This window comes from Sordaria macrospora, chromosome 4 (genome assembly GCF_033870435.1).
Source record: "Sordaria macrospora chromosome 4, complete sequence".
Lineage (NCBI taxonomy): Eukaryota > Fungi > Ascomycota > Sordariomycetes > Sordariales > Sordariaceae > Sordaria > Sordaria macrospora.
The window spans coordinates 1,412,908-1,436,215 of record NC_089374.1 but is presented as its reverse complement, the minus strand read 5'-3'; the positions used below and the strand labels follow the sequence as shown (position 1 = coordinate 1,436,215).

At 51.3% G+C, this 23,308-nt stretch overlaps 6 protein-coding genes across 6 annotated transcripts; 2 read left to right on the top strand and 4 right to left on the bottom strand.

The window, feature by feature from the left end:
- On the bottom strand, positions 1–2,547 carry SMAC4_08840 (uncharacterized protein; the record flags this gene model as incomplete). Its single annotated transcript, XM_003343621.3, has 1 exon — positions 1–2,547. Exon 1 carries the CDS (start codon positions 970–972, stop codon positions 1–3), a length of 972 nt encoding a protein of 323 aa, XP_003343669.2. The 5' UTR covers positions 973–2,547.
- A 59-nt stretch (positions 2,548–2,606) lies between these two features.
- SMAC4_08839 (uncharacterized protein) lies at positions 2,607–6,266 on the top strand. Its single transcript, XM_024655538.2, has 5 exons — positions 2,607–3,053; positions 3,142–3,341; positions 3,423–3,573; positions 3,676–4,211; positions 4,262–6,266. Exons 2-5 carry the CDS (start codon positions 3,296–3,298, stop codon positions 5,266–5,268), a joined length of 1,740 nt encoding a protein of 579 aa, XP_024511414.1. The 5' UTR covers positions 2,607–3,053; positions 3,142–3,295; the 3' UTR covers positions 5,269–6,266.
- A 3,148-nt stretch (positions 6,267–9,414) lies between these two features.
- Positions 9,415–12,408, top strand: SMAC4_08838 (uncharacterized protein). The gene is made up of 2 exons (XM_003343619.3): positions 9,415–10,707; positions 10,786–12,408. The coding sequence occupies exons 1-2, from the start codon at positions 10,403–10,405 to the stop codon at positions 11,858–11,860; spliced, it is 1,380 nt and encodes a 459-aa protein (XP_003343667.2). The 5' UTR covers positions 9,415–10,402; the 3' UTR covers positions 11,861–12,408.
- Positions 12,409–14,269: 1,861 nt separating this feature from the next.
- Positions 14,270–16,157, bottom strand: SMAC4_08837 (uncharacterized protein; the record flags this gene model as incomplete). Its single annotated transcript, XM_003343618.3, has 3 exons — positions 14,270–14,804; positions 14,923–15,520; positions 15,674–16,157. 3 exons carry the CDS (start codon positions 16,155–16,157, stop codon positions 14,354–14,356), a joined length of 1,533 nt encoding a protein of 510 aa, XP_003343666.2. The 3' UTR covers positions 14,270–14,353.
- A 1,146-nt stretch (positions 16,158–17,303) lies between these two features.
- On the bottom strand, positions 17,304–19,920 carry SMAC4_08836 (uncharacterized protein). Its single transcript, XM_003343617.2, has 3 exons — positions 19,424–19,920; positions 19,230–19,360; positions 17,304–19,094 (listed from the first exon to the last, which is right to left on the bottom strand). Exons 1-3 carry the CDS (start codon positions 19,617–19,619, stop codon positions 17,490–17,492), a joined length of 1,932 nt encoding a protein of 643 aa, XP_003343665.1. The 5' UTR covers positions 19,620–19,920; the 3' UTR covers positions 17,304–17,489.
- Positions 19,921–21,208: 1,288 nt separating this feature from the next.
- SMAC4_08835 (uncharacterized protein) lies at positions 21,209–22,984 on the bottom strand. Its single transcript, XM_003343616.2, has 4 exons — positions 22,755–22,984; positions 22,591–22,687; positions 22,385–22,509; positions 21,209–22,328 (listed from the first exon to the last, which is right to left on the bottom strand). Exons 1-4 carry the CDS (start codon positions 22,893–22,895, stop codon positions 21,774–21,776), a joined length of 918 nt encoding a protein of 305 aa, XP_003343664.2. The 5' UTR covers positions 22,896–22,984; the 3' UTR covers positions 21,209–21,773.
- Between the last annotated feature and the right edge of the window lie 324 nt (positions 22,985–23,308).

The following is a 23,308-nucleotide window of genomic DNA, read 5'->3' as shown; positions in this document are numbered from 1 at the left end:
CTACGACTTCTGGCCGCCCTCTTTAGCTTTCTTCTTAAGCATCACTACCGAGTACGCAACAATCCCCCCAAACGCAACCACCACCCCCAGCACCGCTCGATCCGTGACCGCCCGTCCACCCACCGCCCAACCCAGGGCCACAATCGTGCAAGTCTTGACATGCCCGACCACCGTACTCGACACGGGCCCCGTCCTTGCCACGATGGAAAACTGGTTGATGTTAATCAAGCTCGCCCACAATCCGCTCAGCAGTATCAACACCCATTTGCTCGTGGGTACATCCACCCTCCAATTGGGAAAGACATCGACAAAAGGGATCGCGTAAAGCAGCATAAAGGCCGCTACGGGGGCTTGGTTGTACAGTAGCTGCATGCTGGAGATGCCACCAACTTTGCGGTGATAGTGCGCGATCCAGATGGTGTAGAGGGAGGAGGCGAGGATGCCGAGGAGGGAGAAGAGGATGCCAAGGGGCTGGTCTGTTGTTGGACCAGTTGTTGGGAAAGAAGAAGAAGGAGGAGGAGAAGAAGTAGGTAAAGTATCATAATAACTAACCACCCCCACCCCCAAACAAGCCGGGACCAAAGCCCATATGGCTTGCGCCGGTAGAACAGACCGATAAAGAACATAGTTCATGACCCCGACCGTCGGCGTGAGCAGGATCCGGGCAATTTGGTAGAAGGTCACAGAGCTAAAGGCTAGTGACAAATTTGGGAGGATCACGTTGAGGGACATGGCGATGCTGAGGGGGAGAGTGTCCCGTAGAGGGATGGAGCGGGGAACGAAGAGGGAAAGGGGAGGGCGCGAAAGGAGGAAGAGGGTCAGGTAGGTGGTGAGGAAGTGGAAGGTTGCGAAGGAGAGCTGGGTTAGCCGGAGGGAGCGGGTGGAGAAGATGGATTTGTTTGTGAAGACCTGCCGGTTTATTAATGAGTTGTCAGTTACGATCAGTACTGTGGCTATGGTGTTGATGGCCATCCAGAAAAAAAGTGGATGCTGGTGAGTTTTCTCTTGATGATTGAGATATTGGGGTTTGCTGTTCGGGGAGCAAGAGGCTTTGGTCGTGTTCGTCTTCGCCGGCTTCGAGGTCTCCTAGTGGCTTTGACTTTTCTAGATAAAAGCTGTCATGGCTGATTCGAGTGTTTGTCTCGCTGATTCTGGTTGAGCTGGATTCCGTTGAGGATGATGATGCCGCTGTGGCTGCTTTCTCTTGGTCTCCTAGCATCTTGCTTGTCGAGTATTCCATCCTCTTTCTGGTGAATCATTGATGTTAAAGACCTGACGGACTTATGAAATGCCACTGCAGACAGAGACGGCAAGCTCTCTCTTCTCTTAAAACGGAGGAATAAAGTCACATTGAGATATTAACCGATCAGTTACAGCGTGTCGCGAAAGCATTGTACATGGACGAAAACGTCTAGCCTTCGTGGAAAAGAAAAGGATAATCACCTTGGCTACGGTTCTCCGTGTAGGACAAGATGTGATGAACACGGCTTAAGTGAGCGTTCCCGAAACATGCTATACGTCTCAACCGCTGAGACCATATACACATTCCAAGGCCCTCGACGGTATTAACGAGTCTGACACTGAGTCCCGAGGAATCCGTGTCGCAGTGTTTCCCATCTTGGGTAAGAAAATCGGAGTTTACTTCCGTGGATGAACGAAGAAGGGTGCCAAGACGGAGACAGCCATCATGGCTCATTGTTGATATTCGGCCCAAGTAACACCGCGTCTGTTTTGTACATCTCGATCCGCAATGACAGGCACGCAGGCCGGTACAGGTGCCGATGTGGAGGTGGGTGTGGTACCCTAGCTGCACTGCAGGACGTTGAAGATGATGTGCCTCGCATGAGGCTAGTGGAAGATCCATTTTACCATAAAGATGCCCAGAAAAATAGCGACGGTCTCGTCATGGATGAAGACGTTTGTTTGACGGCATTGGTTTAGTCTTCCATTGCCATTCCGCAGACAAAACTTTGTTGGTAGTGGTCAAAGACAACAAGGCCATGATATGGATGTGGGAAGACCGAGGGTTTTAGGAGATGGCCCTTCCATATGACGCACCGCGGCGTCCCCACCTGCTGAGCGGAGAAACCTAAACTTTAAAAGAGAGGCATAAGGAAGGAAACGTGGAGATGTACGGGGAAATCGGAGGCGGGTGGACTTTTGCGGGGAGAGAAATGGAATTTCAACCGCGCCTATCAGCTAGATGCTATTCCCATGTTTTTCCGCTTGGTCGTTGTTAGGTTGTTTCGAGTCATCAAAATAAAACCCAACCCGCAGTGGGTTATGCCCTCGTGGGGACTCGGGCGGCATATCAGTATTTATAGTGGTGTTGATAGGTGGAACGATAACTAAGTTTCAAATCAGGGGCAGCACCGCATATCATCCGTCCCAAAAACACAGAACAAACCGGGCAGGAACCTTGGACTTGTCGTTGAAAGGTGGCAGTGACACCCTCGGATCTTTGCCCGTAGCGTCACGTAACTTTCAGGGCCGTACAGGGATGTTTTCTTTGGTTGACGCGGGGTTTCATTCCATTGGCAGCAAGTCTCAATGAAATCTTTCCAAATGCAATCCTTCAATCTAACACAAAAGTGGCAACCCCAAAAACTTTTCCTTCTCCCATCATCATCATCATCATCAATCTATTTCTCGCGGACTTAGCGCCCTCTTACCCAGCCGAGGTGGTACTGGTGCGCATACCGAATCGGTGGCACCGAGTCTTGGGTGTTCGGAGGGCCAAGGTCCGCCAGGGATCAATACGACCATTACCATTACGACAATTACGTTCGAGAACCTGACTTCTTCCACCACGTTCGTTCCAACTTTATTTGTGTCACAGTCACGCCGCTGTCACACTTTGCTGTCTCGTCTCTTGAACTTGCGTTTGTTCTCAACTCCGCCCTCATCATTCGTATGGCGCGTCCAGTCCGTGATCATCACTCTCGACCCTTTCAAAGACCTAAAAAGGCGCCGTACCTCCGAGGTTTTGTCAAGTAACTTACAGATACACTTGCGCGTCTAAGCGCTCTGCATATTTCACTGCACGTCTTCATGTATGTGGTTGTCCAAGACACAAGTCTGCAATGATGCGATGCAGGTCTATGTCAGATTTCAATTGCTCACCAAGAGGAAGTTTCATAGACACTCGTTGGGTATTCATCCACTCAGTCGCCAGGCGTACTTCGTACGCCTCCGCGCAAACTATCGGGTGGCTCATAAGGAAGGGCGCACCGCAGCCAGCCACTTTTGCCATCAGATCTCGAGTTTCAGGGTTGCTGGGGTCGGCCAGAGCCAAATGATGACGTTCGCGACACGCGAGTCAACTAGCCGGTACAACGGTGGTGAGTTCAGACCAGAAAAAAAAAAGATAGAGATCATGGCTTGCGTTCAACTTTCAAGCTGACCAATCTTCGTGTGGTAAGCGGTTACCCCTATCTCGCCCAGTTCTCAACAGGAGAGCTTTTCCGAGGACAACGAGACTTGGCACGATGCTCCTGTATTTACCGGCACCACAAAATTCACCCCTCTGTCTGATGTAAAGAACATCATGGTTACGGGAGGCGCTGGTTTCATGTAAGACTTACCCTACCCACGAACATCCACCCCTGTCTAGCCTCGTTTTGCCCTATTTTGATTATTTATATGTCTGGGGTTAACAAAGCTGGGTTGTATCAGAGCATGTTGGGTTGTCAGACACTTGGTATTGACGTATCCAGAAGCCTACAATGTCGTCTCTTTCGACAAACTGGACTACTGCGCATCACTCAACAACACTAGGGTACTAGAACATGAGCCGAACTTTTCCTTTTACAAAGGCGACATCACGAACCCTTCCGAGGTTATGGACTGTCTGAAGCGGTATAATATCGACACCATCTTTCACTTTGCCGCTCAATCACATGTCGATCTGAGTTTTGGAGATCCGTTTGGTTTCACTCATACCAATGTTTACGGCACCCATGTTCTGCTCGAGAGTGCCAGGAAAGTGGGCATCAACCGCTTCATCCACGTGTCTACCGATGAGGTGTATGGCGAGGTGAAGGATGACGAAGATGATCTTCTGGAGACGAGCATTCTGGCACCCACCAACCCCTATGCGGCCAGTAAAGCTGCTGCCGAGATGTTGGTGAACTCTTACAAGAAGAGCTTCAAACTACCCGTAATTATAGTGAGGAGCAACAATGTCTATGGCCCTCATCAGTACCCAGAAAGTGAGTTTATCCCCTTTCCCTAGTGTTTACCTTGCTAATCACTGTGGCAGAAATCATTCCAAAATTTACCTGCTTACTCGCCCGTGGGAAGCCCGTCGTCCTTCACGGAGACGGTTCACCCACTCGCCGATATCTCTATGCATCCGATGCCGCCGACGCCTTCGATACCATCTTGCACAGAGGCCAGCTTGGAGAGATCTACAATGTTGGTTCTTACGATGAGATCAGCAACCTGTCGCTTTGTCACAAACTCCTAAGTGAGATGGAGATTATCTCCCCTCGGTCTCCTTCATCATCCCCTCCTTGCAATTACACCACATCACCGGCCTCGTCACCTCTTGTGGCAGAACAAGAAGAGTTTTACCGATGGGTGAAGTACACTCACGATCGCCCTTTCAACGATCATCGATATGCCGTTGACGGCACGAAACTGCGAAAACTTGGTTGGGAGCCAAAGAAGAGCTTCGAGGAAGGACTCAGAATCACCGTGGACTGGTACAGACGGTTTGGAGAGAGGTGGTGGGGCGATATCACCAACGTATTGACGCCTTTCCCAATTACAGCTGGGAGCGGAGATGAGGTGGACGGGGGAAAAGTGGAGGTGTGTGACGAGGCCGTCACTCCGGAATTTATGGGAGAGAAGACGACGGTTTCGTTGTTATCTGACACATCGAAGGAGACACTGTGTTCGAACAGGTCAGGGCGCCAAAATCAACAAAATTACCACGAAAAAAGTTACCAATGCAGCGCGAGGGTAATGTCGCCAAACCGCACGAACTACGGGCCTAGTAGGATACCAAGAAGCCGCGCCCTGCGTTCTCCGTGCTCAAGAGATCCCGCTACCAGCATCGGACTAGCAAGTCCAGGGATCACATTAGATGACGGCGACGGTTTCGACATTGAGGATACAGATGATCGACCAACGACCGATTATGACGAGCCGCGATCATGCGACGAAATACGGTCACGAAGAAGTAAGCGCAGACTTTCGACCATCGGAGATGATATCACCAACCACAACGGCTTCAACAAGAAGGCCCGGGGAATTATTGCTTAGGAAGGTGGCCCCGGTGCTAACTTGTCGTGGACAAGCTTGATGAGATGGTTATGGTTTTGCTTTTTAGGGTGTATACCGAGGCACAAAGTGGAGAGGCGAGGGAGTTCGTTATATTGGGTTTGTCTTGGGCTTGTAGGGGCTGTATTCTGTGCCCTTATTTTTAAAGGGTTTCTTTTGATACCAGATGGAATGAGTTGGGATTGATACCAGTATATATACGGGAATGTGTTTTGCTGCGCAACACTAGACATTGGGAAGAGAACAGCTGGGGATTGCCGGAAAAGACGGACAGGGCTCTGCCTGAGAGGCTCGTGATGCAATTTTTTCAACAGGTAAGGGATGAGCGAAGGTCAATCAATTGACCGCACTTTACACATAGAGTTCTTCAAAATGAGAGGTGTTGATCATGTGTTTTTGTTTTTATCGTCTCTTTGTCTCGGTTATTTGGTTCTTCTAGCGAGAGAAGCCGACGTTGTATATGTTTTTGAATAATCCAATGACCCATAGGATAGCCGCGCAATCTCTTCCTTTTGGCACCGTTTTACCATAGAGCCCGCATACCTATACCGCCAACTTTGTTTTTCCAGAAGCAGATTAAGCAGACATGAAGCCACAATGCCTGGGAGAAATACATGAACTGGCTATCTCTGAAACAGAACAAAAGGGGGTTGAGCGTCTCGTCTCCTGCTGCTACGTTACTTACGTCCGCCATCCCGTACATAGGTTTTACCTTTTGGAAAACTCAAGGCCTTCTCTGATATACATACATCCATCCATACATCTAGTCAGTCCATTTTGATCCCTTGCCTCTTGCATTAGTATTCTATCTCTCCAATAGAAGACAGGGAAAGGAACAAACAACAAGCAAACCTGCAGGAAGGCACGAACAGGAGAAATTTAGAGACGAGACGAGTCCAGAGATCTGACAACCGGGCTGGGATGCGTTTGACAGGAGTGACAGGCCTTTTTTTTTTTTTTTTTTTTTTTTTTTTTTTTTTGGAATCCTTTCTTTGAGGTGACTTTCTTTGCTTTTTCTTCCCCTTTGCCTCCGCTCCGGCGGGATCTTTGGACGGAGTTTGGGGTCCAAATCTTTGTCTAAACCTGCCGGGAAGCTTGAGTCGGTCGGTCGAACCTGCACTACCTATTCCAGGTACAGTAATAAAGTGACAGAAACAGTCACTCGCAGTCAGACATCTCTCTGGCCTCTTACATAAGACGGGATATCTCCCGGGTAGGTGGATTTGTCCTTTTTGTCTTTCTTTTTTCTCTTTTGCTTCGGGCCTGCGGGAATGAAAACACGTGTGACAGGTTGGTAGATAGAAAAAGTGATAGAGTTGACCGCTATTTCAGTCAAAAGTGCAAGCGAGGGTCGGGCCGGTCTGTAGAGTGTTGTGTATGGCGACTCGGAAGGAGTCAGTGGACAAATGGCTTGTAGGATACTGTCTGAGATGTACAACTCGAATGCACTCCGCGCCGGCAGAAGAGTGATTGGCGACGAGCGGCGGGATGAGAGTCTGGAAGCATTGGAAGGATTGGCAGGATCTATGGAAGGAAGAAAGGATGGAAGGAAGAAAGGAAGAAAGGAAGGAAGGAAGGAAGGAAGGAAGGAAGGAAAGATGGAGATGATCATGACTTCTTCATGATGCTTCGTTACGGTGGGAAGGTGGTCAAGCAGGCGCTAACATGAAACGCCTATAACTGCTATATTCCCGTGCTAGTGCAATCATCAAATCATCCTCTCAAGTGACTGAACATCGAGCTTGGTGTAGGCATACACCAGATCTAGTACATACTCGACAGAGCTCGTCCACCGGAAGGATCATCGATGCACTCATCTTGCGTACTCCCGCTCGGCATAAGTGTCGTTACCGGATGATCACGCTCAGTTAGGCCGCCCGTTGGAAAATACAAAAGAAATCATCTCCAGAGTTCCATCCCGGGGCGGCCAGGGCATCTGGCGAGGGCCAGACCACACAACCATAAGAAGTTCATGATATCGTAGTATGCACTAGACATCCTGCAGAGCACATCTCCGGATTCCATGGATTATAAATCCGGAGGCTCAGAGAACCACGACAATGGTCCAAAATGGGTAAAAGATCTGTGTGGGGTCCGATTTGTTGCTGGTTGGTAGCTAAACGCCAGGTACGGGGTACCGAGCGAACACATCAATCCACGAGAATAAGCACTTGCTGGGGGGCCTGGATCGGAGATGAAAGAGATGTACGGTAGGACAGAGCCAAAGAGCGCCTTTTGAATGAAGGGCGCCATGACATCTCCCTCCGTCCCTTTGGACCTGACATATATTAAGTAACGCGGTAGAGATACTTATCACTTAATCAGACGCCCTACCGGCCCGGTGGACTGGATGATAGCCCGCTACTGTACGTCTAGTTCAGGTGTTTATAGTACTGCTGGCCCTTGGTATTCCATTGTTGCGCCTCGCCCCACTATGCAATAGTGGTTCATCGGAGGTTGATGAGGATTCTCTTTGCTCGAGCAAGGGCTGGGTTCGGCGTCGTGCAAAGAAGTCTCATATCCGTGAGACCGAATGATGGAGAGGAGACATACATACATGGCTCTTACGCTCACCACATGGCACCAAAGCTGTGCTTCCATCCAAAGTGATGGTTGCTGTCAAGGCAGCCCCGAGTCCAGCGCACCGGGTTCGGGATTGTCCCAATCAGCTGGTTGAAGGGTAGTTGCAGGAATGAGGGCTTGGGACAAGACGATGTGTCTCGGGGATATGCCCGTCTACCGCTGCCACTCCTGCTGCTGCTGCTCCTGCTCCCGCGGCTGTCGGATGTTGTATTGTTGCAAATGTTTAACATGACCCGTCGTGTACGGTGTAGGCTGTGAAATGTCGGGGCAAGAACACAGGGTACAATTATACGTGGTCGAGTTGGATTCCAATGAGGACTTTGTCACCCTCGGAGTCTTGTGGGATGTAAAAAGTGCTGGTGTTGTCGTGTTTCACCCAGAGCCAACTGAAGAATCTGAAGGAAGGCAAAAAAGAAGTGAAGCCAAGAAGCCGAGGATGAGAAGGAAAGGAAGAGAGGACAGAACGACCCGAGATGCTGCAGGATTGCATTTGCGGACGGGGAAGCGCGCCCGAGAAATGCGATGGGTCTTTTTCAGTGGAAAAGGGAAGAGACAGATCGCTCGGAGCCGCAGCGGTTCGAATTGCGGATTGCTGATTGGTTGGTCCCGCTGCTTGGAATTTGGATTGGTGTCGTTACGAGCGCACGGAGAGGTCGAGAAAGCGCCCTTTTGTTCTTCCCTCTTTTCCCTTTTCCCTTTCCCTCCTCTCTTTTTCCCACCATTGCAGTCCCGGCCAATTCATTCCTACGGCACCGCACTGTCGCTGACCGTCCATCTGGTGTATTCCGCTGCGGCTGACTCCACCATCCAGTGCCGGTCATGAAGTGTACAAACAAACGCACACGGTCTCTTCGGCATTGGTTTGGCTGAGGCTGGGTGTCGGAAAGGGCCTCTCAATTCGGCAGCTGGATAAGACGGTCAATGGATATGTATGGCCATGGGATATGGGCCTCAGGCGATGCACCGTTTTTACCTTGTCGATGCATCTCTTGTTCGGATTGTGGATGGGCCGCCCGAGGTGAAAACACCACCAAACACGGCAAAGGGGGCCCTGACTTCTGACGGGGAACGGACGGACAGGAGACGGGGACGGGAGCAATTGTTGCCCCGCTCGTCGTCCACCTTGAAATGCACTTTGGCATGCACTCTGGGTTGTGATACGACATATCCGACCTCCTGGTAAAACATCATTCATGTCAGGTCACTTTGGGTACGTACAGCATGATCACTGATCTCCTTCAGGTATCATCGGGGTATCATCCGGCTTTAAAGAGTCGAGAAACGATTGCTACCGAGGCAGTTTTGCGGCACAATCGTGGTCGTGGTGGGTGATTGTCAACGCCAATCGAGTCCCCGGCCGCGAGTGGCCATTCGGGGGAAAGCCGGACGGTGAGACTTGTTCCTGCTCATGCCCCAGGCATTTCTCAAGCTGGAGACTGCGCTGCTTGCTCTCTTCCAACTGGCTACCAGCTGTCGGTTCCAGGTTGTTTTGCGTGCGCGCATCTGCAGCACGGGTGGACCGACCTCGTTGGCGTTCGTCCCAGCTCATCGTCCTTCTCCGCTCTCGTCGTCAGGGACGGGACGAGGGAAGGGCGGATCGATCACGACACGGGCAAATTGGAAGTGCGGTTTCCATCAGACGGGAGTCCCATTCAGTGGCAGCCAGTCCCAGTGGGACGGTGCGCTAGGTACGGCACTGCAGTCCGGGCAGTCACCCACCATCGCCCACCACCAGTGCGCATTCAGAACACTGTCCCGGGCCTGCCTTCCTGGGTTCCCGGCGCCGGGCATGCCAAGGAGCCACTGTTCCTTGAAGGAGACAAAAGATGACCCTAAGGGGCACTAGCTACAAAGTGCGCTAGCCCGTTGTGCCCATCGTCCACCCTCACTTTATTAATTGCGGGCCTAGAGCCAGACGCCCGACTCTTTGCTCTCGGTCAACAGTCCCGGCCGCCTCTCTCTTCGCTCTCAAAGGGAGTCGTCGTCTGTCGAGTTTCGTTGGTCTTCACTCTGTTTTCTCTCTTTCACTTTTTGCCCCGGTCCTGGCCCCAGAGGCAGACGGTCCACGACACAACTCTAGCCAGTCCCGTCCCGTCCTGGTGCTACCCGTCTCTCCTCCCCATCTGGCCGCCTCCCATTTGGCCCCGATCAGAGAGGTCTGGAATGACCTGGGACCTCGTCCATCCCACCTCACCTCCTACCGAGTACTAACCTCCTCCCGTTCCTCGCTTCTTGTGTGTCAGTTTTGTTTTCCTTCTTCGGTTTCCCCAACCCTTGTGTGTCTCTCCTTTCCTCCACACCCTCGTTTGATCAAGCAACATCTGTATGAGGGAGACCAAAACGATTACAACACCGCTGTCCCCTCACTTAACGCGGCCTCTCATGCGGTCCTTCGGCTAGCTCGCCATTTCAGCAACTATTCAACCACGAATCTAATGGGTAAAAGACGGCGACGAGCAAACACACCCATCATTACTACCAGGCACTCGCTAGACAGATAGGACCAACAACACCAAAACACAAGGAAGAAGAAATGCCACAAAATCAGAGAGCCTCTCCTGGCCCCAATGAAGCCCAAAGTCCAAGACCTTTGGCTGGAAATGTGAACAGCCCGGCGGCAGCAAGCCAGCAAGGAGGGGGGAGTCAAAGCCCGTCAGGAGACACTTTAATGACAATGGACAATCCCAATCCCGCCATTGCCCAGCTCGAGGTAGACGACGAAAACGAAGACACAGTATCGATATACACCATGGATGCCTACCCCAACATGACGGCTGCGTACCAAGTCGAACGTCCTTATCACCCTGGCTCTGGCTCTGCGCATGACGATGCTACAATGTGCGTTCAATGATTTTGCCAAAACGGCATGTGTGTCCGTGATAGTAGAGGCGTGCTCACAGTCTCCATTTTCTCCAGTGACTCAGCGCGAACATTATACGCCGAAGATGTCGACTATACCACCGAGCACGATCGGACCTACTGTGGCGACTACTTCATGCCAGTTGACCAAACTGAGCAAACGCGCCAATACGTAGCTCACCAAGTGTTTCTCAAGCTCTTCAACCTCGAGCTGACCACGGTACCGTTGGAACACCCCCGCTACATCCTCGACATCGGTACGGGTATCGGCGAATGGGCGATAGGGATGGCAGAAAAGTATCCGCAATGCGAGGTATTCGGTACCGATATTGCGCCCATCCAGCCAACCCACCAAGTACCCTTCAATGTCGAGTTTCACATCGAGAACGCCGAGGACGAGTGGATCCGCCCGCCCGACACAGTCGACCTGGTCCATTTTCGGAATATGGAAGGCGCCTTTTCTGACTGGCGCTATATCTATCAGCAGGCCTACACCTGTCTAAAACCCGGCGGCTGGATCGAGGTTATCGACTATGACGACTGTTTCTCCTCCGAGAACTTCCTGTCGTTCTACCCGCCAGACTCGCCCGCACACTTGTTGGCCGAAGGTGTTTTGGAAGCGGCGCGAGTGGCAGGACGGCCGCGCGGGATTGGGCACATGGATAAGGCTCTTTTGGAGGAAGTCGGGTACACGGACGTCAACGAAACCGTGTACGACATGGGCGTAGGCGCCCGCGAAAACAGCAGCTACGGAAGCTTCTGGCTGTTCACAGTGGTCACGGGACTGGAGGCGTGCTGCCTGCGCTCTTTGACCAAGGATCTGGGCTGGGACCCCAAGGTGGTGCGGGACATGTGTAAGCGGGCCGCTCAAGACACGAGGGCGATTGCTGAGGACACGACGAGGACCGGCAGCTTTGTGATCAAGCTCCGAGTCATGACGGCCAGGAAGCCCACAGCGCACGAGCATTGGTTGGCCGGCAAGGGGACGGTACCCGAGTCGGAGACCGGGACACTGCGTGATGGGGACCAGAGCACCATTAGGTCACAGAAGACAGTCAAGACGGCTATTTCGGACGCGACAGGCCAGGAAACGCGGCCCGTGTCTCAACGTTCGAATCTCACCGAAGCATGAGATCCCGAATTTTGGACGACGGGGTTCAACCGCTTGACCCGGCGAAAACCCCGGGCCCAAGACGGGAGCAGGGAAAAGATGGATGAAAAAGTTGGTGAAAAGAACAACGGCATGTCAAGCATAAGAACAGGATGCGTGTAACATCCTCTTGGACATGTTGGTAGATACCCGGGCGTGCGAACCTGTATATGACAAACATGGAAATCACCTTTTCAATCTTCTTGCTGGTCATGACTGACATGATCCAGCAGCATATATGGGATCAGATGGATACCGCCGTAGTACGAGCTATATGTGACAGCTTGACCATGGGGAAGCCAAATACTCACAAGTACCAAGATGACAAACAATTTGAACTAGGTTCAAAATTTGCGACGACAATGGCTTTGAGGATAGGACGCAAGTGAGGAATCTGAACGATGGTTGGTTGCCAAGAAAAGAGGAAAATTGTGTGCTGTTTCTTCCATTTCCACTTCATGGTCCTGATGCTCCTTCCCGCCTTGTTTGAAATGAACTGAACCTGCAACACTCGGGCTACAACCTTCCGCTAGCCACGCATTTACCATGTCTAAGAGTCAAAGCAAACAAAACCTGGCTTATTCAACTTTTGACAGAGGGATTAGCTCTCTAAGCATGTCCTGGTGGATCTGGGTGCCGACAGAGGGCCGGCTTTCTCCTAAGTCAAGCCCACCGGGTCAGCATATCCCAGGTCTCCACTTTTCCCGGCTCGCGTTCCGGGCCTTTCGGTGCTCCGGGTCTCCACCACATCCGGATCTTGCCCAACAGTCCCGAACTCAACTTTTAACCCACGGAACCTAACGTGGAGATAACTGAAGATAGGTTTTCAAGATGCCTAAGATATTCCGAAGGTCCAAGGAGTCGTAGCAGATTCGTCGCCGAGTGATATAATAACGTTGCTAGATTTGGAAATATAAAAGTATAAAGAAAATAGAAAGGAGAGCAAAAGAGTAAAAACTAGAAACAAACGCCCGGAGGTAGTAGAAGATATCAATAAAACGGGACCGGCGGGTCAACATAGCAATAAAAAAGATGACTAGCTAGCTAGAACAGACAGCAAGGGAATAAAATAAGTAGAAAAAAACATATAACACTTGGGATTCGCTAGTCGTCACCGACCCAACTACTAGTTAAGCGATATGTGTCGGAGGGCTAAAAAAAAAGCGACAACGAAAAAGGGCTTGATTGTTGTTGTTTTTCGGAAGAGGAGAAACGAAAACCAGGGTAACCTAAATACCTGGAAGGAAGTGCTTAGGGCACGGACTTCCAACAATATGTCTACTTATTTATGGGAGTAGGAAGGATAGAAAACAGGTCTTTTAACTACGTAGTAAGATTAAAAAAACTGAACTACTAGTTCTTATATCTATATTGTTCGGACGGAGGCATTACAGTGATTGAGGAAGCGGCGTATGACAGGCTGGGATGCATATGCCCAGACGGCCAAACCTACAAAAGATAGGACGATGTTCTGCTTGTAAGGCAGAACTTGGAATGCACACTATATAGCTAATGCCAACCTGTGACACAGACAGCTAAACCTACAAAAGATAGGACGATATTCTACTTGCAAGGCAGAACTCGAAATGCACACTATATAGCCAATGCTAACCTATGACAGATAATTATAATACTACTACTTTAAAACGTAGTAAATCCGACTTTTCTTATAATTAAAATATTTAAAATACCCCTAAGCGTACTTTTAATAAAGCAATTTAGAAGTGGTTTACTATTATAAATCTTTTTATTAAAAATTTGGATTTAAATATATAATAAGTTAAGATTAAAGTATATAAATAATTCAAAAAGAACGTAAATACTACTTACTAACGTAATTTTTTCATTAGTGAGCTTGATACCAACATTTCTTATTTAAAAGAAAAATATTATTAATGATTATAATTAAATTATAGACGCTTTTTTTCTTATCAATTATGAAATATACAATTATATTTAAATTTCAAAAAAGTAGAAAAGAAAAAATCATTCAATTATTTCTCCAATATTTACGTTGAATATTTAGGAAACATAGTTTAATTGTCACGAAATGCACTCGTGTGCCTCTTCCGGGACAAACTATATAAGACCACTTAAGCGACCGAACTGCCAGCTTCAGTTACTTGTATCCTTTTGGAATATAATCTAGTGATGTAGTGGTCCGCTAGCGCCGTGACAGTTAATACATAAACTTTCGCTGCTTAGAATTCTCTACTCTATTAATATTTGGGTTCAGGAACTGCATATATGCCAGTTACTGCGTAGAATATCCCGGTCTGTTTTAAATGTAGTTTTTTAAGGGTTTCTACTATTTGTGTTCTGGCGATGACTGCTTTGGCCCCACTAAGTGGAACCAACGGCAGAGCGGGAGTACGAGCCAGCCACCCTGGTTGCATACGGACCGTGCCAAATAACTTTTTCCAGGCACAGTATGTATAGCCCAACTGAAGTTACCTCAAAACATCACTGCTCTCCCTACACACAAGTTAAGCAAGGCCACTTCCCCGGCACAACAAATGTAGTAACCGACCTACTCGCCACCGTTCCCGTGATCGTTCCATCGGCACCGAGACTCGCCGCCCCAGGTACCTTCTCACAGTTCCGGTTATTGTCCGACACATATGCCTCCACGGTCGTTCCCAGCGGCATCTCAGTCCCTGTCCCCGTAATCTTGACATTGACGTTGATAGCCGATCCTGACGAGCTGATAGCAATGACGGCGATACTACCGTCTTCATTCTTGAACGCGGCGGTCCTCAATCCGCTAGGCAACCCGGCCGTGCTGACGCGGACGGCACCTGGACGGACGTACCGCGACCAGTTGGCTAGCGCCCAGAGTCGCTTGGAGACGACGTAGGTGTTTGTAGAGTTATCGACGCGGATAAGCTTTTCGTTGGTGTTAGGGGAGGGCCATTGGACTCCTTCCCTGTTGTATTTTCCCCATCACCCTTAGAGTCAGAATCTTGACTTCACCAGAATACGGCAAGTAAATATTGAGGAGAAAGGGGGTAAAAAAAATAAGGAGAACGTAGAAAGACACTCACCAGTAAACATATCCCGAAATGTTATTGTTCACCACCGCCGAATACACGTTATTCGCCCACGTCAGTCCCTCCCCAGCACCGCCGTTTCCATACCACTTGGTATCCCACCCGCCGTTCAAATCGCACTGCTCGCTCAACCAGACTCTGGCCCTGGTAATCATCGCTCCCGACGGCCCTCCCGTATACGTATGACTCGAAACCGCCTTCAACATCCCCTCCGCGCCCGCTGACTTGATCGCATTCGTCATCTGTACCTGATTTCCCCACCCCTCGCTGTCACAGCAAACAATGCCGACCTGCTCATCCAGGCTTTGTGCTACAAGGGTTGGGTACAGGAAATTCTTGATAAAGTCGGCGGCCTGGGCGCCCGAAGACCGCATGCTGGCGTACGAGGCGCTGAACTCGGGCTCGTTGAGGAAGCCGAGGTGGGAGATGGCGACGCCGGACCGCAGGTAGAAGCGGATGTAGGCGACGAGGTAGTCAGCGTAAGCTTGGCGCCAGTCCCCGGAGGAGCAGGTGGCGCCAGGGACGCCGCAGAGGGTACCACCGTTGTTTTCGTTATTGTTTGTCTTCATGTAACCGGGGGCGGACCAGGCGTCTGTTGTTGTATAGTTCTTCCGGTCAGCCTTTATATCTTTTGGTCTGGTCTGGTTTGGTCTGGTCTGGTTGAAGAGAAATAGAGACAAGGGAAAATGAAACTGGATGAAGACAAGCAACAATACCAACACCACAGGAGTCCGGAGAGACAAACCAGCATAAACATGCTCCAACCCATACTCAGCCACTCCCCTCTGCGTCACCCACAACTGCCCACTATCTTTCCCATCCCAGACATATTGCGGCTCAGCTTTCGGGCCGCCGGGGTTCGTGGGCGCAATCGTGTTCATGTGGTCGCCACGGCTATCCGGGCTACTCCCAATACCGTTACGGATGATCGAAAACCCAGCGCCGGTGGTCCGGTTGAAGAGCAAATCCAAAAGCTCCCGCTGCTTGACCTTGTCGGACATGTTGGTAATCAGGTTGGCCCGTTGGAAGGCGAGGCTGAAGCCGAAGCCGTCCATCGTCTGGTAGGTCTTGGTGAGGTCGACGGTTATGGTGCTGATGGACTGGCGAGAGACTAAGGTTGAACCATCATGGTTGGAAGAGGAGGAGGAGGAGGAAGAGGGAGCGGCAGTGGCGTGGCTTATGGCAGCCACCAGAGCCAAAAGGATGTTTTTAGACTTGGGTAGAAGCATCGTGAGCTTTGGTACTGCTTTCGATATTGGTCGTTGTCGTTGATTTCACCTGATTTCTGGCGGTGTCTCTGCGACAAAGAGGTGGAAAAGTTCAGGAACATCAGTACTGAGCTATTGACGCGGGGGTATCCCCTCGTCTTATAGACTGGTAGACCGATAATCCGTTTCATGGTTCCCCTCACAATTCCTTCGCCGCAAACCCGCCTCATGGTTCTTCCTGCCGTCCGAGGGCAGAGCCGTGTTAGATGCGTAGACGAATTAATTATTCCTATATCAGTTGGAATCCAGCGTTGGCGGTGGTGGTGTGCCGAACTCTATCCGTTAAGCTGCTCACATCGTCTCAACAGATCCTGTCCTGTTAAGTGTCATACATAGGTGGTGGTATTATAACACCCATGTTTAGTGAAGGGGAGAAGACTAATCGTAGTTTGGATATAGCTACCGACACGTCCAAAGTGAGATGAGGTACCTAATGAGCTTGGAGCTTGCAAGTCATGCAGACCGATCAACGTCGTGGGCCATCAGCGCTGAATATTGCCTAATGGTCAGTTTTGGCTGTACAGAGTCGTAGAGCATATGGTAAGAATCACTTGCCTCTCAACCAACGTATACGTGGACAACGCACGATAGTGCCCAGAGACGGGTAAATGTTGCAGGTCAGATGCTGTCCATGCGTATGTCTCCATATGGAATTTATCCACGGGCATCGAGGTGGTACTATTGGAACGGCAGGAGGGACAAGAGAACAGAAAAATGGCCGATATTGACGGCCATACATTGTAGGTCCGATACAAGGCCTTGTTTTACATGTAACCGGCTTTGGGATATAGGTGTGGAATAACTGGAAGCACGAGCGGTGGATGCTGACTAGGAGAATGAATGAGGTCGTATAGACTCACCTGATAAGGGTATGCGAGATAGAATCAGAGTATTTCGCGAATCATTGGCGGACAGACATGTACCTAGTCGGACACGGCGCCCTCGCACTCTTTCCTCACTCATCTCCCTCACCAATAATTCGGGCTCTCAAGACACGCAGAAGTATGTCCGACACAGGAGGTTTCTTTACTAGAACTTCGACAAATACTCGATATTATTCAGCTTTTTTAGAACTTAGTGGTACCTGTTTGTGCGACCCAATGTGTCTTCACATCCCTTCGCTATTGCTCTTCGCTTTTGTAATTTCGGTTCTTCGCTTCCATCCGGCAACACCATCCAGCACGCTGAGGGTTCGGGATACAAAATGCTGGACACGGCCGAACAACTCGGGTCGCATTGGAAATTTCCATGGTCAACCTTCTTCTCCTGGTTTCTGCGCTGCCACATGGCACTCTAGAATGGACTCGCAGACGCCTTACCCGCCGTTTTACTCCCCATCCAAGCAAAAGCAGATGCACTACCAAGAGGGTTCGTGGCCAATCTGGGAGCCGTCGGCGTCTTGAGTCCATCCTGATGCATGGGACTGCCTACAGTGGTTGCCAATGACGAAGACCTTTGCTCCCTAGTCTCGATGCCCTTGCCACCTTCCAAGTTTCCAAGGTTGGAAGCGCTAGCACTGGTGCTCAGACTGCGTTTGGAGGGACCCCAACTGCCTACCGTGGGGCTGTTGGTGGTGCTCTGACTGCCTTCCGCCGCAGCGGCGCTAGCTGTCGAGCCCTTGGTCCGTCGCAGATCGGTTCCGTTAGACCGTGGAACGGAGGGAGATTCGAACGCCCCCGTTGATCGAGTAGTTGACGGCGAGTTCGGACCAACAGTGCTGCTGATGCTGCTGATAGAGGATATCTTCGTCGGTCGTAAGATCTTCATACTGCGACCCCTCGCAGCTGGCTGGTAACCGCTCAACGGGGTGCTTTCCTTGTCAGCAAGACTGGCAGCAGTTTGTCGCCACGGAGTCCTGATGGCCGCGCTAGGTTCCCGGCGAACGGTCTCGGTCATTGATGTGGGCGTGGCATTTTCTTTGGCACCATTTTTGGGGACGTCTTCAGAGACTACAGAGTCGGCTGGAACAGGCGGCGGCGGCGGCGGCGGCTGCTGCTGCTGCTGCTGCTGCTGAGGTTGCTCCTTCTCATACTCTCCACCCCCTTCAGATGCTGCGCTGGTTGCCTCAGAAGTGGTCTTGAGTGGTTGAGGCGACCTCACAGGCGACAAAACTGCTCCCTCCGAGGCAGTATCTCCATTTTGCTTGGGTGTCGGTTCTTCATTGCATTTGGCCGACGGTTTTGCGACTCGGTCGCCAGCAACGAACTCAGGTGCAGCAGCGTTCAGCTTAGCCTTATTCCCAGGAGCCATATTAGTGACTGCAAGATTTTTGAAGATGGCATCATCCTCGGGTCGAACAAAGGGTACAGAAAGCTTGTCCCTGCCAGTGCCATACAAGGTCATGGAATTCTGAGAAAGCAGAAGGTCCGCACTATGCAAGCGCAATGTGTGGTTACCGATGAAGACGCGAATGCTCTTCTTGGTTTCGGTAGTTTCTGGTTGATCCATGCCTGTTACTTCAAAAGAACATGTGATGCTAGGTGGCAGCGGGTGAATCGGGCTGACAGACCTAGAATTGGACTGTACGACTCTAGCTTCGGTAAGGTAGACCGGAAGATCGATCCTGTAGATGCCGTCCATTCCTCTTTGCATTTGGTTGGTCAGATGCAGGTCTTTGACCACACTATAGTCCACTGTTGACTTTTGAGAGCCAGTGCAGACGACAGCATAAAGCAATCCCTTGTTGGTGATGTTATCAGTCAAGCAACAACGAATGATGGACGGAGCTGCGCCCAGGTAGAAGAACCCCGGTGGAGGTTCCGGGACATCGAGGGGAGAGTCATCCTCCATGCCACCAATCGAGAAGTTGGTGTCAAGGCCGAGACTGCTAGCTCGACCAGAGGCGTTTGAATGCACTGAATGAACAGAATGGCCGGCAGAGCTATGCCTCCCATCAGACTTGTGAGACGAAGAGCGCTCAGTCATCGGATGGCCTCCCATGCCACTTCCAGGGCGCGTCAAGCCATATTCGGTCGAGTGACGGGTGCCATGATGACCGCCCCAGCCATGCAGAGCACTTTCATCAAAACGCACACTATTCGCCCTCGATGCCGCCCCTCGCCGTATAGGTTCGTCCTCAGGCTCAAGCTGCAGCCTACCAAGCAAGTTCTGACCCTGCTCGTCAAGGTCGTCAAACAAATCGTTGGCCGGCAAGTGAACTGGCCCTGAAGTGTTGTTAGTGAAGCCCTGGTTGACAAGAGGACTATCATGAGCTGCGAAAGTCTGACCATGCTGAGGGGTTGTAGTGCCGAGCATACTTGGGAACGGCGAACTCCAGACAGACTTCAAGGCGGCATCATCAGCCTGGCGTTTTTCCAACAATCGTAACCGCTCCGAGTGCTGATGCTGGATGGAATGAAGGCGCTTCAAGTCCATCTGGACATCGTATAGTTCTTCGCGGGTGACGATGAAGCGCGGATCCATGCCCAGATGGTGAGGACGGGAGAGTGATCGCAAACGGTCGACGTTGAAGATATGTGCCCAGTGTTGCTGCCGGGCTGGATGGATCGGGAAATAGGATTAGGGTGAACCAAGGAAAGGATGGGTCGCAACTCGTATGTTGACTACGGCCTTTCAAACGTAACTACTGGTGTATGACTGTGCCGGTCACAAGCTGAAGGCCGTCTTGATATGACCTCGACCCTGTTTGTGATTCAGATATCGAGGTCCACCCTCCCCCTCATCGCCCGCAAAGGACCACCGCGGTCTTGTGCAATGGTTCCCACACACCTGAGTGTATCCTTCGCCAGACACTACCAACGTAAGACTTTTTGCTTGCACAATTCTGGGTGGCGTTGGAGGCACTGAGCTGATAGCGGAAGCGTGAGGGGTTCGGGTATGGACTGTTGTCGGGGTGTTGCGAAATTGGGGCTGCTGGCCGCCAAGGGATGTCGACAGACGTATGTGGCGTTGAACGGAAACCAGCACCACGAACGAGGGCGACAGGAGATATTGTCAGGGAAACGCGAAATGGCAAGGCTCGCCGAGATGCGAGGAAGAAGATATGTCGAGGAAAGATGGGTTGGCGCGGGATGAGCGAGCGAATTCGAGATTTGAGAGTATTCTCGATCCACCAGAGACAGACTGGGTATGGCCGCGGGTGGAGCTTGGGCGTGAATGTCGTCCGGCCTATTTCACCCAAGAGATATTTGGGAAACGGGTTTGGACAAAGCTTCGAATGGCGTCTAGTGATGAACAAACGTCAAGTGCACGTCTAGCAGAAACGGTGATCGGGGGTCGTCGACGGGAAGGATAGGACGCGGTGATCAGTGGAGGGATGAGGCCGGCGTTGCCCTGATGTCGGGTCTTCTGGATTGCGGAACCGAAGGATGCTGTTAGGTATGGTAGACTCTACCTAGGTCTGGTGTTCTGCGGAATGCAAACAATGAGATGTTGGGGACGCCAGTGCGCTATAGAGAAGCCTGTTCCGAGGCCTTTGACGGCGTGGTCCGCTTGAAAGATGAAAGAAAAAGTCCAGGACGGGTATGAATTGACTTGACGAAGTTGTGCGGTGCGTGGTTTGGTGCGTGCGGTGTGTTTCTTGAGTTGAGAACTGGCTGTTGAGGTGGTGCGTGCGAGCAGACGGAAGATGGAGAACTGGACAGTAGAAGTCCCGTCTGTCTGTTGCAAATGGAAAGAAAGACGCCGTTGCGCTGGGCTCCCATCGTCGTGGACGCGGCGGTTTTCGGTGGAGTTTTCTCGGTTCTCCAGCCTGAGGGACGTACTTACTGCTCAGCTTGTCAAGCCGCACTGGGAAGAAATACCTCTACGCAGTGCTCAATGGATGTGTCTCGCGGCTAGCGCGAATGATAGGCTGCTCCTGTCCAATGATGCTCATCAGGAAGCTGCAGTGATCCACCTCCCTGTGGATTGGCAGGCGCAACCACGCTCTTACACGCTCCCACACTCCAGGTCCCACGGCACGGTGGGCAACGGCTGGACGGCATCCCATGGAAGGCAGGCCAAACACCCAAGGCAGGGGCATTCGGTGTTGTGAATGCTGTGAAACATTAAGACAGCCCTCTTGCTGGCCGGATGACTAATAAAGCTCACTGTATATTCGGGGCATTAGAGGCCGGGAGACCAAGCACACGGGGCGGCCGTCTCACATGTCGACGGCGGGGACGGCATGTTAGGTTGTTTGGTACTAGATGGAATCCCACTTACACGCCGCCAACCTCCTCTTTTAATACCATCTGGTCCATCCCGTTTGAGACCATGATGCCTTCGTCTTGTCCCAAATGCATATATAGAAGTATCTCTCCATCAGTTTTTCACATCCTTAAGCCGACGAGGTCGAGAAGTATCAAAATAACCCGACGTCAAATGACATGACAGCACAAACAAGATGCCCCGCCATGACAGCTACCCCTACCTACCCCCCACAACCGCTAAAAGTCTCACTCAACCATCAACATTAGGTATACCCCCACAATGGTTGATGCCATTTCTCAAGATGCACCGATAACTGAGATTGAAATTGGGACTGGAACACACTGCTTGGAACTTTGATGTGTAAAATTACTATTACTGTGTTTCTTGGCCCACAAGTCCACATCCTCGGCTGGTAACCCAAGCTCAAGGCTTCAACACATCCTCCTCCAACCAAGGCGCCACCTTCCAGTCCGGCAACACATAACCAACCCTCTGCTCATTGTTCGTCCCCTCCCACTCCTGACCTAGATGAGGCTTCACCACATCGTACAATACCTGATACGCCTCAGCGCTCAGATGTAACCCATCCGGCAACAAGCTCTCCAGATAGCCCCTCTCCCGCGTCTTGGGATCCCCCAGGTTTCCCTTGGATCCGTCAAACCCGGGCGTCTTGGAGATGGCGTAGTCCATGATGGCTTTCCAGAGATCGACCAAGCCGACTGAGTGCTCGGCGGCCACTTGGCGGACGGCTTCCGAGTAGGAAGCGCTGACGCGGTGCTTGCGGATGCCGAGATCGACCTCGGACGTCTTCAACTCGTCCAGGGGTGGGGGCGTGACGAGAAAGATCTTGGGGTTGTGGGCGGTAATATTGGGGTGAGTGATGATGGAGACGAGGTTCTGCTTGTACTTGTCTAGGGGAACGTGCTGATTGTTGACGGGCCGGGGAAGGGCTGCGTCGTTCGCGCCGAAGAGGATGAACTTTTTGCTCTGGTTAGGCAAAGGTTGATCTACAAGACGAGGGAGGATAGACTTACAAGATAGGCAAGCTTGGGCACGCCCGGACCCGGCGGGGAGATGATCTGAGGCAGGAGTTTCAGGGCATTGGAGGTGTTGTAGCCGGAGAGACCACGGTTGACAACGTCAAACCGGCGAAGAACCTCTGGTGGTAAATCAGTAAACTTGGACTTCCAAGACTTGTAAGCAGCTGGCAAAAAAAAAAAACCAAAAAAAAACCACGTACGCTGTTGAACGGCAGCTTGAAAACCGAAGCCGTCCTCAAGACTTGCCGCATCCTGGAACAGCGAATCGCCAAAGAGCACAATCTGGGGGTAGGGGACCTGTCATACTATCGTCAACATCATGATTCCGCATCTCTGCTCGGTTTATATACACGGGGAATCTCACCGCCATGTTTTTTGGGGGTTTATGTTGCAAATATGTGGGCGTTGTGAAAAGGTCAGCAGCTAGAAAATGTGGTAGAATAAAAGGAGAAAGAGCAGGCTCCAGCCAGCTTTCACAAGACCTCGAGACGGCCGTTCTCGACATAAATATCTATCCGTATACATAAGACCCCGAACTCCGCCCGTTACATAACCGGGAACACAGCCTCGGGCCCGTTTCTACGACCATGGGCCGGGGGGGGGGGGGGGGGGGGGGGGGGGGGGGGGGGGGGGGGGGGGGAGTGGGGGAGTAAGTGGAATCGAGACCCGTCTATCCCGTCGTCTCGGAACCCAACCCCACCGTCTTCTGTGCCTACACATATCTTCATCCATGTAGTGTATATACGTCGTGTGCCATAGCTTGCTACAATTCCCAGCAACTTGTGCACTAAGATCTGGAGAACTTTTGCTTCCAAGCGAACCATTCGTATGTCATGGAGGACGGGCCCGGCCGTGATGCTTGGTTCAGCTTTGTGCTTCGTTTCTCTTTGCTGCTTCCAGTCTCCCAGTTCTCCCTAG

Coding starts and splice junctions, on each gene's coding strand:
- SMAC4_08839 (XM_024655538.2), top strand. CDS start 3,296: ATGATGACGTTCGCGACACGCGAGTCAACTAGCCGGTACAACGGTG. Junction 3,342..3,422: donor AACTAGCCGGTACAACGGTG/GTGAGTTCAGAC, acceptor TCGTGTGGTAAG/CGGTTACCCCTATCTCGCCC. Junction 4,212..4,261: donor CCCTCATCAGTACCCAGAAA/GTGAGTTTATCC, acceptor TCACTGTGGCAG/AAATCATTCCAAAATTTACC.
- SMAC4_08838 (XM_003343619.3), top strand. CDS start 10,403: ATGCCACAAAATCAGAGAGCCTCTCCTGGCCCCAATGAAGCCCAAAGT. Junction 10,708..10,785: donor GCGCATGACGATGCTACAAT/GTGCGTTCAATG, acceptor CATTTTCTCCAG/TGACTCAGCGCGAACATTAT.
- SMAC4_08836 (XM_003343617.2), bottom strand. CDS start 19,619: ATGGATCCGCGCTTCATCGTCACCCGCGAAGAACTATACGATGTCCAG. Junction 19,361..19,423: donor CACTACAACCCCTCAGCATG/GTCAGACTTTCG, acceptor ACAACACTTCAG/GGCCAGTTCACTTGCCGGCC. Junction 19,095..19,229: donor CGGCATCGAGGGCGAATAGT/GTGCGTTTTGAT, acceptor TCGTCTCACAAG/TCTGATGGGAGGCATAGCTC.
- SMAC4_08835 (XM_003343616.2), bottom strand. CDS start 22,895: ATGTCGAGAACGGCCGTCTCGAGGTCTTGTGAAAGCTGGCTGGAGCCT. Junction 22,688..22,754: donor AACCCCCAAAAAACATGGCG/GTGAGATTCCCC, acceptor ATAGTATGACAG/GTCCCCTACCCCCAGATTGT. Junction 22,329..22,384: donor TGCCCAAGCTTGCCTATCTT/GTAAGTCTATCC, acceptor CAGAGCAAAAAG/TTCATCCTCTTCGGCGCGAA.